Consider the following 15,792-nt stretch of genomic DNA (forward strand, 5'->3'; position numbering starts at 1 on the left):
AATTTGAATTAGGAATAGAAAAACAATAGGCTTTTCTTTATAAGAAAACTAGGCACATAAGAAAAAAATTTACAATATTGGACCCATAAAGCAAATGTCAATAATTTCAAAAGGTTAAATTCATACAGAAAATGTTATCAAATTGCAATGTAAAGGAGAAATACATTGGTAAGAAGACATAGCTAAAGCAACTCATAGGTTTATAAGTTAGGGGATACTCTGACCATGAGCCAAATAGGAAATCCTGTAGGTTACGCAGCAAAAAGAAGAAAATTTAAAGCTTAAATGTTTATAAATCTTAGAGGAATTGCCAGATAAGTGTGTACAAGTGAACTTTTGCAAGAACTTTTGCAAATTATAAACAACTCGAATGTCCATCAACAGTAGAACATATAAATTTAGGGTGGTGTGTGTATTGCAATAGATTCCTATATAGCACGGGTTCTCAAAATGTGATACATTGATGCTTAAAGTCCTGAGACATTTTTAGGGGGTCCACAAGATCAAAACTGTTCCCATAATAATATTGAGACATTATTCACACTGTTTTCACTGTGTTGACATTTGCCCTCATGGTACAGAACTAATGGTGGGTAAAACTGCTGGTGCATGAAAACATTGCAATTAGTGACCTCAAACTGTACAAATAGTCATTAGTCATTGTTTTCTTTACCACCACATACTTTCAGTGTAGAAAACAAAAATTGTGCTTAAGAACATTCTTGTTGAAGCTATAATTAGTTCATTAAATGTCTACTCTATAATACTCCTCTTTAAAATGACCAATGTAACAAATTGAAAGGATGCAAAAAATAAAACAAAAACAAAAACAAAAACCTTCCTATGCCTACCAAAACATGATGGTTATTCCAAGGAAAAATGGTTGCATAACTGAACTGGCCACTTTTTCTTAGAACAGTCTTTTTACCCGAGTGACCAACATAAACAAAACTTAGTCAAATTTGGGTATTTGTTATACATTTTTTCCGACACACTCACACACATACACACTCACACACACACTGAACTTGAACTGTTACTTCAAAGGAAAACAACTGACAGGATTTGTTGTCTATGATGATATCTGAGTTTCCAAGTAAAAAAACTAGAATTTTGGAAAACTTCAATCCATTACTGTAAGTTTTAGAGCTTCCCCAAATTTAAAGATTTTTTCCAATGAGATTGGTACCAATAAAAATAAATGTAATTTTAAGATACTTTATAATAAAATGTGTCAACATTTGTAAGATCTAACTCAGTGGACCAATATATTCCAAATTACTAATACATGTTAAAAAATGCATGGATAAAAAGGACCCATTATAAAAACAAGGTAAAACAAGGAATTTTAAAGTCACAGAGTATAAAAATTAATTAATACGTTTTGAATTCAACATTGCACTAACCTGTAAAGTTTTTGTGCAGTATCAAAGAAGAGTACTCACTATTCTGCAAACTCTATTAGAATTCTTATCCCTTTTCCAACTACATATGTGAAGACAGAATTCTTCATACCCATCAACCAAAACAATAACATATTGTAAAATATTGAATAAAGAAGTAGATAAGAGAATCCAACTGATTTCTGATAATAGGCCAGATATTAAGTAGATTTCCAAAAATAGAATACAATATACTCTTGTCATTTTTGTTTTGGAGAAGGTAATAATTTGAATTAAAATATGATTTGTTGGGGCACCTGGGTGGCACAGTGGGTTAAAGCCTCTGCCTTTAGCTCAGGTCATAATCTCAGGGTCCTGGGATGGAGCCCAGCATCGGGCTCTCTGCTCGGCAGGGAGCCTGCTTACTCCTCTCTCTGCCTGCCTCTCTGCCTGCTTGTGATCTCTGTCAAATAAATAAATAAAATATTTAAAAAATAAATAAATAAAATAAAATATGGTTTGTCAACATGCAATGTGCTTATCCTGGTTATTTTTTTATCCTGGTTATTTTTTAAGTCATAAATGCACAGATGTAAAAAACTGTTCTCAGTTTTAATTTAAATAGGGTAAATATTGATAAATCTTGACCTTAAATCCTTTTGGGGATTCTTAATAATTTTTAAAGAATAAACACACTGAGACAAATTAGAATTATTGTTATCTAGCACTGAAATATATGGTAATTTCAATGTAGATTAGTTCTACATGTACATTGTTGGGCAAAAATAGCAAGTATATAAAAAGTAGTATAATTCCATTGCATAAAATTACTAATTATTATTCTTATATTAATAATAAAATGGGAAAATAAATAACATACAAGGCAATTTATAGAAAAATTAAAAATATGTATTTTCATTAGTTTTAGAAAAATTATATCTTGTTTTTTTAATTTTTTATTTCTCTTTTTTTAAATTTTTATTTCTCTTTTCTACTTTAGATAATTGTAGATCAATTGTATAATCAAGCTTGTAACTCTATGCAATATTATTTACAAAATATGCAATAAATTACGGTCAAAATATCAGACAAATATTTGTTTTATAAAAATACGCACTATAGGGGTGCCTGGGTGGCTCAGTCAGTTAAGCATCTGCCTTTGGCTCAGGCCATGATCCTGGGGTCTTGGGACTGGAGCCCACATTTTGCTCCCTGATCAGTGGGGAGTCTGCTTCTCCTCTGCCCCTCCTCCCACCTATGCTTGCGCTCTCTTCTCCCTCAGTTTCCCTCTCTAAAATAAATGTATAAAATCTTTAAAGAAATTCAGTGTAACCCCAAAGCAATCTGCAACTGCTAAATTTTATAGAACTTATTGAAAGTTTGGATCTAATAAAACAAAAATGACATCATTTGTAGACTTTTCAGTTTCAAGATTTCATATTTAGATCACATATCTTCCTTTAATACTAGATATTAATAAATAGTCCCCACTATGTAAATATATTCTAGACTATCAGGAAAAATATTTATTTGACAAAATAGCTTCTGAATACTCAGTTGTTAAAGTCAGGAACAAAAGACACCTAAAAACACATACTCTCACAACTTACTTCCCAGAATCTAAATTAATCAGTATCTTCATAGAGATGATATATGTAATAGATATACGGTCTAAAATAGTTATATGCCTTCATATGTATGCAAATAACTGTATATTTAACTATACCTATAGTAATTGTTTTTGATGAATGATTTTCAATCCACATGTCATAAATTTCTTAATAAACCCTTACACACACACACACCTATCCACAGACATACACACCTACTTATACAAAGCTTGGGGATTTGATAAAAGGACTTTAAATGCTCTTTCAACTCTGTTAGGTAAAATCTCTATAACACTAACAATTAATTCCATTTATGTTTTTAGGTTAACAGGATTCCATCTGCCACCGCCAGTAACAAGTACCAAATCCGTGTTCTCACTACGTTTGACCAGTGATTTCGCAGTTAGCGCTCATGGGTTTAAAGTATATTATGAAGGTAAGTGATAGCAATATAAAAGGACCACTGCTCAGTCTAATACAGTCAAACCAATATTCTCTAGGATGGAAATGGAAGAAGAATCACCAGGAAGGAAGATACAGTTTATCCTATTATTTCAAATTCTGTCCTGAGAGTCACCTTCTTAATAATCCTTAATACATAGTAAAATGCTAGAAATGAGAAGGCTTTAATGTTTCATTGCAGTGTACCTGAAGAGAGGAAAATTTTTGCTTTAAATCTTAGGAGATGAGACCATGACACCCTTATGGGGTTAAACATGAACGAAAGCAAACAAAATCAAAGTGACAGGAAATTAGTTCTGATTCAAGATTCAGGCATCACAGACTCCACCCTATTTTGCCTCTCTGCTAGAAAATAACCTGGTAATCTTTATTGTCTGTAAGTTAGTCAAGAGGAAAGGTCTATTAAGAGACAAGAGTTTGCATCTTCCATTTTAAACCAGGCTTTCCAGACGCACAGATCCATAATCCCTAAAACACAGAAAGGAAAACTAAGAAGCTCTTGAAACTAAAGGTTTTATCTGGAAGGTGGAACAAACTGATTTGCATCAAAACCTGACCTGAACTGATTGAAGGCCACTAATGACCTTTATTTATCCCACATAATGTTGGATACTCATGTTTCATTATGCAAATATTATTTAATAATTTGGTGTACCACAGGCTCTGGTGTTAAAAACGTACAGAATCTGCATATGTTCTTTTTTTTATTTATAAATTCTGATGCTAAAAATACTCTAATCCTGATGGTTTCAGATGGGAGGTCATGGACTTGGAAATTTCTTCTTTATGTGATTTGACTATAAAGTTGCACCTCCTTTAGGGAAGAGCCCCTCTCTACCTATAGGAATAACATAACACATTTCAACTCACCCCCCCGCCCCCCTCCCCAGCCCGGACCATATTACCAGAATGCATCACACCAGATCTAAAATCATCATAACAGATACACAAATACAGACACAAATACAGTAGCAGGCATGGTTACTTTCTAAAGCACATAATAATTCAAAATATAATATGTTTAAAGAGCACACTGGAAAGCATATATAAAGTAGAATTGCTTTAGTATAAAGGTTAACAGTTTGCATGTGGGGAAAGTTTTAAATCAACCATTTCATCTTAGTGCTTTCTCACTAGAAAGACTATCCTTTAACAAACAATTGAGTAAAAATATTTTCTCTTTTTTATATCCTAAATAATGACACATCATAGCAGTTTTAACACTATTTTCTACCCAATACATTTCTGAACTATCTTTTGTCTAGCAGGGAAGGCTGCATTCTAAGACTTATTTTCCTCCATTGTGCTAGTAAAAATCATTATTTTTCTAAGGTGCTTCCACAATAGTTGAGTATTTTTATCTTGGCAACTTAATTCATAGTTCAAGATACTACAAACACAAAGGTTTAATTTTAAGTGTAATTTTGGCAATATTGACGGAGTTAGTAATACAATAATTTTTATTAAAGGCTCTTTAATAGAAACCCTGTACTCCGTTCATCAAAGTATAAATATATTTTAGGTTAGCTTATTCTTTCCATAACTACCGAGTACACTGAAAATGTAGTAACTTGGAAGATGAGTTAGAATGTTGCCATGTTTTCTGGCTTGACTATCAAGTTTCATGAAATATACTCAAAAATATTTTCAAAGCTCTCCATTCTTTCAACATGTACATTATATTTCTGTCTTTTCTGTTACTGTAAAAATGAATTTGTAGATCTTCATGACATTTAAATGTATGTCTGGGAGGTCCTGACTTAAAATATAAGGTATTAAGTGTCCATATAGTATTGAGGGATCAGTATTCATGCTACAGAACATCAAGCATTGATTTGTGATGGTACCTTATACCATGCATTAGTTTTCTATTTCTGCTGTAACAAATAAATACACATTTAGCATCTTAAAACAAAAATACATTAACTCACAGTTCTGGAACTGAGAAGTCCTGGTGGTCTCTGCTCGTTCCTCTGTTCAGGGTCTTGCAAGGCTGAAATAAAGATGTCAGCTGGTTGTGCTCTCATCAGAAGGCTCTGGGAAGATAATAGCGCCCATAGCTCCTGAAGGACTTTCTCTTCCTTGTATTTGGATCCTATGTCTGAGAGCCAGCAAGAGGTTCACTGCACTCTTCTCACACGTGAAATCTCTCTGACTTCCCCTTCTGAAGCATTCCTCTACTACCTTCTTCCCCCACACATCTCTGACTTTGAGTAGAGAAATTTCTTGGTTTTAAGGGCCTGTGTGATTAAATTGGACCCACCTGGATAATCAAGTCTCATCTCCTTGTGTAAAATTCCTTACACTTAATTACATTTGCAAGGTTCTTTTTGCCATGTCCCAGTACATATTCACTGACTCCAGAGATACTTGGTTGAAGGGGTAGGGGATGGGTTTCATTTGCCCTACCATACCATGGGACACTATATAACATTTAACAGAAGGAATAGCTGCAAGTGTTTATTTATTTAACAATGGCCAATGATTCCCTCAAGACCAGCTGATGTATAGTAGTCCCCTCTTAGCCACAGAACATACGTTACAAGCCCTTCAGCGGATGCCGGAAATCGTGCATAGTAACAAACTATGGATACTATATTTTCTCTTAAAGGTATATAACTATGACAAAGTTTTATTTCTAAATTAGGCATAGTGGGGCATTAGGGTGGCACCATCAGTTAAGTGTCTAACTCTTGATTTCAGCTCAAGTAATGATCTCGGTTTGTGAGACTGATCCTGACCTCTGCTGGGCTCTGTGCTCAGGAGGGAGTCTGTTGAGGATTCTCCCTCTCCCTCACCCCCTTTCCCTTCTTTCACACTACAAAAAGTAAATAAGTCTTGAAAAAAATTAAGCATAGTAAGACATTAACAACAATAATGAAATAAAAAATTATAAAAATATACTGTAACAAACGTTTTGGGAACATGCTCTCTCTCAAATCATTCTGTACTCACCCTTCCGGTGACGATGTAAGATGATAAAATGCCTACGTGACGAAATGACGGGAGGGGAATGACGAAGGCACTCTGATGTAGAGTTAGGCTACAATTGAACTTCCGCTGATTCGTCAGAGGGAGGATGATCTGCTCTGGGACCACAGTGGACTCAGGGTAACTGAAGTGGAGGAAAGCGAAACTGCCGATTCTGAAAGCAAAACTGCAGATAAGGCGGAACTATGGTATTGTGAAATCCAGAAAACTTAGTTTGAAATTTCAAAGCTCATTCTGCACATGCCTAGATTTTGGATCCAAGTCATCATTTCATAATTACCTCAAATTACAACTCTGGGCCCTACTCCTGCTACAATAAATTTATCTACTAATCTGGACATTTCCTCTAAATTTATACCTGCATTTTTTTTTTGATTCTAGTATCTGAATCTCATTAATTTTCATTACATTTTTCTCTATATAATCATTTCCTAGTTATCTTTTGTTTGAAGTATTGTTGACACATACTGTTGTATTAATTCTAGGTGTGCAACATAGTGATCCCCAAAGTCTATAGGTAGTGCTGTGCTCATCACAAGTGTAGCTATCTGTCACCCTACAACTCTAGTACAATACCACTGACTATATCCTCTTTGCTGTACTTTTCATATTCATCCTTTAAAGTGTCCTAAGACTTTGTCCTTGTGTGTTAGAACTTATGAGATCTCTCTTAGTAATATATGTGTTTTTCAATTTGCCAATACTGGAGCACATGCATCAGAATTATCTGGAAAATTTATTAAAATGTGAAATATAAAATTCTTTGCCCCAGTTATATGTTCTGAATCAGACTACAGAATAAACTCCTGGAATATTCATTGCAATTCCAATTGTAAGTCCAATAAAGAATAAATGATTGATAAAGATAAGTCAGTCTCTGATCTTCACAGAACTCAGTTCTTATAAACTTCTACTGCCCTACTTCAGCCCATTTATTTTAAAAATATGGAGGGTGTGTTTAATAAATTTTGAGAAAGAGCTCTTAATTATTTACTGAAAACCTGTCATTTAAATTCCTTGAAGTCAAAGCTGTGAGTTGTTAAATTTCTGTGGAAAATTTTCCCATTAATATCTAGCTGCATCTATCTTTATCTTTTCTCATTACTGTCTACCATACACCTCAATATCTTGTTACTATTTCCCAAGGTTTGTTTTTATATAGAATTTTGGTTTTTTTATGTTAATAAAAATAAGTGGCTAAAATACTGTTCTATGAAACAGAAAATTCAAGAAGCAATAATGTATACTAGGTTGAATAGTCATATAACCATTTTTCAAAATTCAGTCAAGATAAACCTGGTAAAAAAAAAAAAAAAAGATAAACCTGGTAAGATCTGTGTTCTATGGAACACATAGTGAGAAATACTCTTACGTCTTTTCTAAATCTGCCAAACAGAATTCAAAAATATTCAGATCTGCACCTTTGAAACAAATAATATATTATATGTAATAAAAATTAAAATAAAATAATATATTCCAGTTTTTGCTAATAAATTCCAGACTTCTTTTACATTTTACTTCAAAGTTGCATAATCATTTTTATAGGTAAAAAAGCATATGCTTATATACCATAGAGTATCTTGCCATTTTGGAATTATTTATTGTGAAAACAAAGTAATATAATGAATGCATATAGTGGATCATTTACATACTAAATATTATTATAAGTATTATAGTAAGAGGTTACTCTAATGTTTGTAAGAATCTCAATGAACTATATCAGCACCTATCAGTGAACTAATTCAATTATCAGAAACAAACTAAAAATTAGAGTGTAGTCTTAAAAACTCACTTCAAACACGAGGTTGTTATTGTGCCTTAATGATTGTTGATGTGTATTATAGGGTTGAAAGTTTCACCTTTAGAAAACATGTTGTTAAGTCGTTTTCATATTTTAATTCAGAAATCTGGCTAGTAAGACTACTATCACTAGGTAAAATTCACTGAGTGATCTCTTTGTGACAATCACATCGCTAAACATTTTACATGGATTTTTTTCCACCCTAGAAAATTATATGAAAAAATGTAATAAGCAAGAACTTAACAAAAAAATGACATTAACATAAAAATATGTATAAATTCCCTACAAATGTAAACTGCATACATTTCGGAGACCTATTTTATATCTAACTATAACTATAATTTCATTTACAATTAAATGGATAAGTTCATATAGAATTTAGTACAGAAGAGTATTATAAAAACAAAAATCACTGATAATATTGTATATTAAAACATGAAACATTGGGGCGCCTGGGTGGCTCAGTGGGTTAAGCCGCTGCCTTCGGCTCAGGTCATGATCTCAGGGTCCTGGGATCGAGTCCCGCATCGGGCTCTCTGCTCAGCAGGGAGCCTGCTTCCTCCTCTCTCTCTCTCTGCCTGCCTCTCTGCCTACTTGTAATCTCTGTCAAATAAATAAATAAATCTTTAAAAAAAAAAAAAAAAAAAAAAAAAACATGAAACATAAAGGCTGAAATGTATTCTTACATATAATATGGGTGATGTATATATTCTTTGTTCTTTTAAAACACTTGACATACAAATGAGTATTTACATTTCTTACTATTTGATTTAACTGTCACACATGTTTATTAAGTTTATCCTCGAGAACATCAAATGACTTTAGTGACTTTTCATTTTAGGGGTTATTTCCAATTCCTAAACTTTAAAAAGTTTAAAGCTGCAGTACCATGAAATTTAATGAAGAGCTTACAATTTAAGATCAAGTTAATTATGCTTCTGGCAAGACAGTTGAATTGTAGCAAGAGAAATTTATGTAGTAAAATTAAATATATTAAACAGTTTGCTAGCAATAAAGGTAAGTTAAGTTAATAAAAGAAGTTAATGGATCATTACCTTAAATACTTTGAAGAATAAATGAAAGATATTGCTTTTAAAAAAACAGATGTCATATATGTAAAGACAATTTTCCTCTTACTCAAATTCAAATCTTTTACCTTTCAGGTTTCATAGAGTCACCCTACTTAGACATAGAAACATCCTAATCCTACAGTGACCTAGCTAAGTCACAATTATCTTTTTCCCCTTTTAAACAGTAGGAAGTGTTCAAAATCCCAATCCAGAGACTGACACAAATAAGCCTTTTACTTAAGTATCATCTTAAGAGAATAAAAAGACATAGTATTACAATAAATATGTAAGTGGGTATAAACAAAAAGTGGGTTTATTAATTTTTGAGTTTTTGTACATCTATTATCCAGGAAGATACAGATCATTTTCACTACACTCACAACAAAGCTTCAACAGTACTATCAGTTCACAAAGGCTTTCAGACATTTAAACTTTTCTCATTTCTGCACAGTGTAGCATACACAAACTCCACAGTTAGTGCCCCAGCGTTGTTTCTCTCCTATAACCTTAATTTATGAAATAGGCACATGAACATGTATTAAATTTCTATATATACTATATTATTTAAATGATTCTGCCATAAATCTCTGTCTCTTCTTCCCCAAACACTCTGTACATACGTATTTGGCTCACTCATTTCTTATTCTTCCAGATTTTGCACATGCCTTAATCATTTACAGAAAGTTATTTACAGAATTCAGAATTGAGACCAAAATGCTCGATGATCTTTTTCTATGTGCTTAGATGTGTACATACCTTGTGATAATACTGTATCTGACCATTTTGTACGTTTTTGCTCACATAGGCTATGAGTAGATAAGGGGTATGGTATCTATTTTGCGTGTTTTGCAAACATGCCTCCTGGAACATGGAAAACACTTCATAGAAGCTTGTTAAACTCAACTGATGTATAGATATCTAATAATTTTATTAGTAATGAGGAAAGATTTAATACATGTCCCACTTCCTAAGAATTAAAATGCCAGTTAATGCCTTAAAAGGCAGGTGTAGTCTATGTTTAACCACTTAGAATTTGTGGCATTCACTGATCTGCACCTTAAATAAATAAGGTTTAGTGAAATTTGGAGCTTTTTATTTGAGCAAAGCCATAAATGATACATAAAATTACTTTCCTTTTATGCATATGTTCTTTGCTTTAAAATCTTTACTTAGGTGAAGTAAATAGTTTATGAAAAACATTTTTAAAAATACAAAGTCACTCATATAGCATAACAAGAAAATCAAGATGAAGATGAAAAATTGCTAAAGCTAGTGATATATGACCTATTTAATCTTTGTGATTCATGTGGAAAAGATAAGGTTAATGTCGCAGATTGTATTTTATTCCCCAAAAATAGAATTATTAAACTTAGTATGTAATCTCATTTCACATTGAATTTCCTTCTTTTATATATGTTACTAAATGTATTGTTCTGTCAAATGCTATAATTTATCATTTTGATATGTGTATTAGAATGAAGTCTGAGACAGTGATAATTTAACATTCCAGTTGTAAGTCAGATTTTTTTTGTGTGTTTCATACATTCAAAGATCACACATTGTGATAATTTGTTGTAATTAATAGCTTATTGTAAGCTTGGTTAAGAAATTTTTTGCAGGGGCACCTGGGTGACTCAGTGGGTTAAAGCCTCTGCCTTTGGCTCAGGTCATGATTCCAGGGTCCTGGGATGGACCTAGCAGGGAGCCTGCTTCCCTTCCTCTCTCTCTGCCTACTTGTGATCCCTGTCTGTCAAATAAATAAACAAAATCTTAAAAAAAAAAGAAATTTCGTACAAACTTATCTTGATTTCCTCCTACTAACATGTAGTAAGTTAGAAAAATAGAATTTAATGTTTATTTTTGACTCTAAGAATGATGACATGCCACAAAAAATTAAACTGAGATGTTTTTCCTTATAAAAATAGTTATGCCCCTTAACAGTTATCATTTTTAAAATATCATAAAAATAAACATAGATAAAATAAAATACAAATATTTTAACAGGAATAATAAATAACATCAAACATTTTTATTCAATGAATATGCATACTATATAAGATAAAATTGTATTTCTGTATAGGGAAATAATTATTATAAAATCCCATTTTATTTATTTATTTTAAAAATTTTATTTATTTATTTGACAAACAGAGATCACAAGGAGGCAGAGAGGCAGGCAGAGAAAGAGGAGGAGGCAGGTTCCCTGCTGAGCAGAGAGCCTGACACAGGGCTCAATTCCAGGACCCTGGGATCATGACCCGAGCTGAAGGCAGAGGCTTTAACCCACTGAGCCATGCAGGCAACCCTAAAATCCCATTTTTAGTACTTACTATATAACTCTCAGTTTAAAGATGGATTTTCGGTCATTTTTTGCATACCTCATAAGAAAACATAGTTTACAAAATGCATTTAATATTCCAATAAAATTATAATTTTTCTATCTATACAGTATACTATCTTGTCTAAAATATTCTTTAAATTTTGTATACATTTTAATCATATTTTTAAATAGTAATCTTCTAACATCAATGAATGTGGAAAGCCATTATCAAAACCTTAATTAATGAAATTCCCTAGTGAGAAAGGAAGACACAAAAAGACACAAAAAATTTTTCATTTGGCTATAGGTGAAGTAAAGTTTTAACAGGAAGTAAATGGGATAATAATAATTTTTAAAAAAGGAATGCAGGAAGCTAATCTGAAGCAATATTAATTAATAATTTTCTCTGAACAACATATTGATTTTCCTCATATGATGAAATGTGAATTGACTACAAGGCATGGGCTGGGGGGGGTTAAGTATTATTCAGGGAATTAATTGGTTCATTAGTTATTGCACTTTTTATCTAATTATTACATTAATGATAATATTTCCAATTTATAGTTAAAATATTTGCATCTGCTAAATAGTTTTCCTCATATTCATTTGCATTTATTGTAATTTAATTGTCTGTCATGTTTGAGGGAACTTATCAATACTTTTGTTTCTTTCACCGTGCTTCCAATTGAAGACTATATTTCTTATTTTACAAGCAGATCTGCGACAGTGTGCTCTTTTTTTTTAAAATTTTATTAACATACAATGCATTATTTGCTACAGGGGTACAGGTCTTTGAATCATCAGTCTTACACAATTCACAGCACTCACCATAGCACATACCCTCCCCAATGTCCATAACCTAGTCACCCCATCTCTCCCACCTGCCTCCCCTCCAGCAACCCTCATTTGTTTTTCCTGAGATTAAAAATATGATTTGTCTCCCTCCCCATTCCCATCTTGTTTCATTTTTTCCATCCGTTCCCCCCATGCTCTGCCTCCATGCCTCTCAAATTCCTCATATCAAAGAGATCATATGATAATTGTCTTTCTCTGAATGACTTATTTCTCTTAGCATAATAACCTCTTGTTCTATCCACATTGTCTCAAATGACAAGATGTTTTGATAGCTGCATTGTATTTCATTATATGCATAGCTGCATAGTGTGTGTATATGTATATATATACACATTTTATATATATATCTATAATCTTCTTTATCCATTCATCTGCTGATGGACATCTAGGTTCTTTCCATAGTTTGACTATTGTGGACATTGCTGCTATAAACATTCAGGTGCACGTGCCCCTTTGAATCACTACATTTGTATCTTTAGGGTAAATACTCAGTAGTGTGATTGCTGGGTCATAGAGTAGCTCTATTTTCAACGTTTTGAGGAAAGTTTGTTTGTTTGTTTTGGAGGCAGCACAACTGCCTGCTGCAGTAATTCTCAAATGTCTTTGCCGGAGGCGTAATTGCACCGCCCTTGCCAGGGACCAGGCTAAGTAAACTGCTCGGTTTGTTCTCGGTAGCTTTTGTTCCCTGAATGCTTTCCGTACAGTTTTAAAGGACGAGCATGAAGATGGCGGCCTCCAGATCGCCTACCCAGAGGAACCAAGAGCTCAGGGTCCCACTCCTCAGTGCAGCCTCAGAGAAAAACAATCACTCCGGTCTCCCTGGTCTCCGACCCCACTCCCAACTCCCCCGGCCTGTGACGGAGTGTTTCTATTTCTGTGCATGGCTTGGTTGGGAGTCTCCAAACCCAGCAGATTCCTGCCACATGCTCCTGCGCCACTCCTCTCAGAGGTGAAAGGGGGTGGTCTCCCCAGATCTGCCTTTTATAGGATTCCTGCTTGAAGAGCAGTGGTATGACTATGCCTTGCATCACGGCTTAAGGTTACTCCAAACTGAGAGCCCATTCCTCCACTCCATTTCTGCAGCTGCTTTGCCTGCTTTGATCCCTGGGAGCTCGGCTACTCTCAGACACCCCCGGTCTTTGTGTGACCCTGCAGGTCCTGAGGCCGCACTGTCCCAGGAGTGTTCCACCCCCAGCTTAGCCTCTGGAATGATGTCCCTGAGTGGAGCCGACTTCTGAAAGTTCTGATTTTGTGCTCCACTGCGCTGCCGCTTGCCGGGAGCCAGCCCCTCCTCCCGCCGTTTATCTTCCCGTTGCCTCAGAATCATTTCTCAGCCCCTCCTACCTTCCAGAAAGTGGTCACTTTTCTGTTCCTAGAACTGCTGCTCTTCTCTTCTCTCTCCTGTTGAGTTTGTAGGTGTTCAGAATGGTTTCATAACCAAGGATATTTCGCTCTCCTACTCCTCCCCCATCTTGCTTCTACCCTCCTGTGTGCTCTTCTGTTCTTAATTGTCAACACTAGTCATCACTGGCTATACTTCGTGCAGTATTTCATTGTGCCTATAGACGTGTTAAAGCACTTGTTTCTTATAGGGATATTTAAAGGAATTTTGTCCATAAAATGATAATTCTTACATATATTCAAATATATTTTATATTTATATTGCGAAATAAATATTGCCACCACTTAACAGACGAGTACATCACAAATTGTAATTTCAGCATTCTATAGGTCAGAAGTATGGCTCGGTTTTTAGCTCTGCTATCACAAGGCTACAGTCAAGGTATTGACTGTAGCCTTCCTATAGGAAGCAGGAAGAATACTTCCTATTCTAAGCTTACTGGTTGCTGGTAGAATTTTTGTTGTTGTTGTCATTTTTGTTTGTTTGTTTTAAAGATTTTATTTATTTATTTAGCAGAGTGAGAGAGAGAGAGAGATCACAAGAAGATAGAGAGGCAGGCAGGGAGAGAGGGGGAAGCAGGCTCCCCATTGAGCAGAGACCCCGATGTGGGGCTCTATCCTAGGACTCTGGGATCATGACCTGAGCTGAAGACAGAGGCTTAACCCACTGAGCCACCCACTCGACCCAACTGGTAGACATTATTTCCTTATGGTAATTTGATTGAGATCCATGTTTTCTTACCAGGTATTGACCGGGGACTTTTCTCGCACCTGTAGTTCCCTACCATTCCTCCCACAAAAGGCAGTTCACAACCTTTCTTCCAACTTAGCACATATCTGTCTCACTTTACCTCCCTCTCCAGCTGACTAGTAAAGAGTCTTATGTAACATAATATAATCACAAGAGTGACTGTCCTACCACCAATCTCATATAACGTATCCTGATGAAGAGGGCAACTTTCTCATCATATCCATAGGTTCTACCTGCATTCATGGTGAGAAAGTGAATCTTGGAGCCCATCTTAAAATTCTGCCTAGTGTATCATGATTAGTGACTCATTTAAGTGACAGCTAAATATAGGATAGGAAATACAAGGAGAGAAAAAAGCAAAGTTTGAAGATGCATTTTATAATTAATTAATCTAAGTGGATCCATTTTTTTCCTAAAAAAGATAAAACTAATGTATTCTTTACTTTTTTTCTCTTTACACTGGTATATTGATTATTTTTAGTTTATTAAATAGTACATCTATTACATATTACTAGTACATATATTTACATAAGTCAATTATTACTAGATCTATTACTAGTACATATATTTACATAGGTCAGATACAGTTTAAATATAATGTTATGATGTTTCAGATACTTTCCAGTGGAACACATTTTAATATGAATATATTTTTTGACATGACTATATATTTTTTTAACATAACATGTCTTTCTTAGTGAGAAATATAGGGTAATAGATAACCTTTTAAAGTGCTGAACATGGTTTTACAAGACCTAATATTTAATGCTGATTTTATCACTCAGCTGCTGTGAGGCTCATTTCTTCATAATGTGAAATTAATATAATACTGATCCAACAAGGTGTTTTGAAGATCCAGAGAGTTAATGATGTAGTATTTGTGAAACAGTGCCTAATATGTAAACATTCAATAAATGCTAGCTATTTCAATATTATGCATTTAATATATAATATGCAGTATTATGTGGTGACATAATATTGGTTTATTAAATAGTGAGTCCATAATATTAATATATAGTCAACCTTTTGGATTTGTTATATATGTATATATCTGTTTATATTATAATGTTTGCTCATGACATATAAATTCTTTGAATTTCCATCTTCTCAAAAGGAATACTGTATCTGGATATTTGTTTTGTCTTTCTT

The 15,792-nt window shown here is 33.9% G+C and overlaps 1 protein-coding gene across 2 annotated transcripts in view; it reads left to right on the plus strand.

The window, feature by feature from the left end:
- The window catches only part of CSMD3 (CUB and Sushi multiple domains 3), a 1,244,673-nt gene that overhangs the window by 163,053 nt on the left and 1,065,828 nt on the right, over positions 1–15,792 (plus strand). For both annotated transcript variants that reach the window (XM_059165746.1, XM_059165745.1), the window contains exon 3: positions 3,316–3,428. In XM_059165746.1, coding sequence (XP_059021729.1) covers positions 3,316–3,428 — 113 coding nt within the window. The remainder of the gene's footprint in view (positions 1–3,315; positions 3,429–15,792) is intronic.

Source organism: Mustela lutreola, chromosome 3 (assembly GCF_030435805.1).
Source record: "Mustela lutreola isolate mMusLut2 chromosome 3, mMusLut2.pri, whole genome shotgun sequence".
NCBI lineage: Eukaryota > Metazoa > Chordata > Mammalia > Carnivora > Mustelidae > Mustela > Mustela lutreola.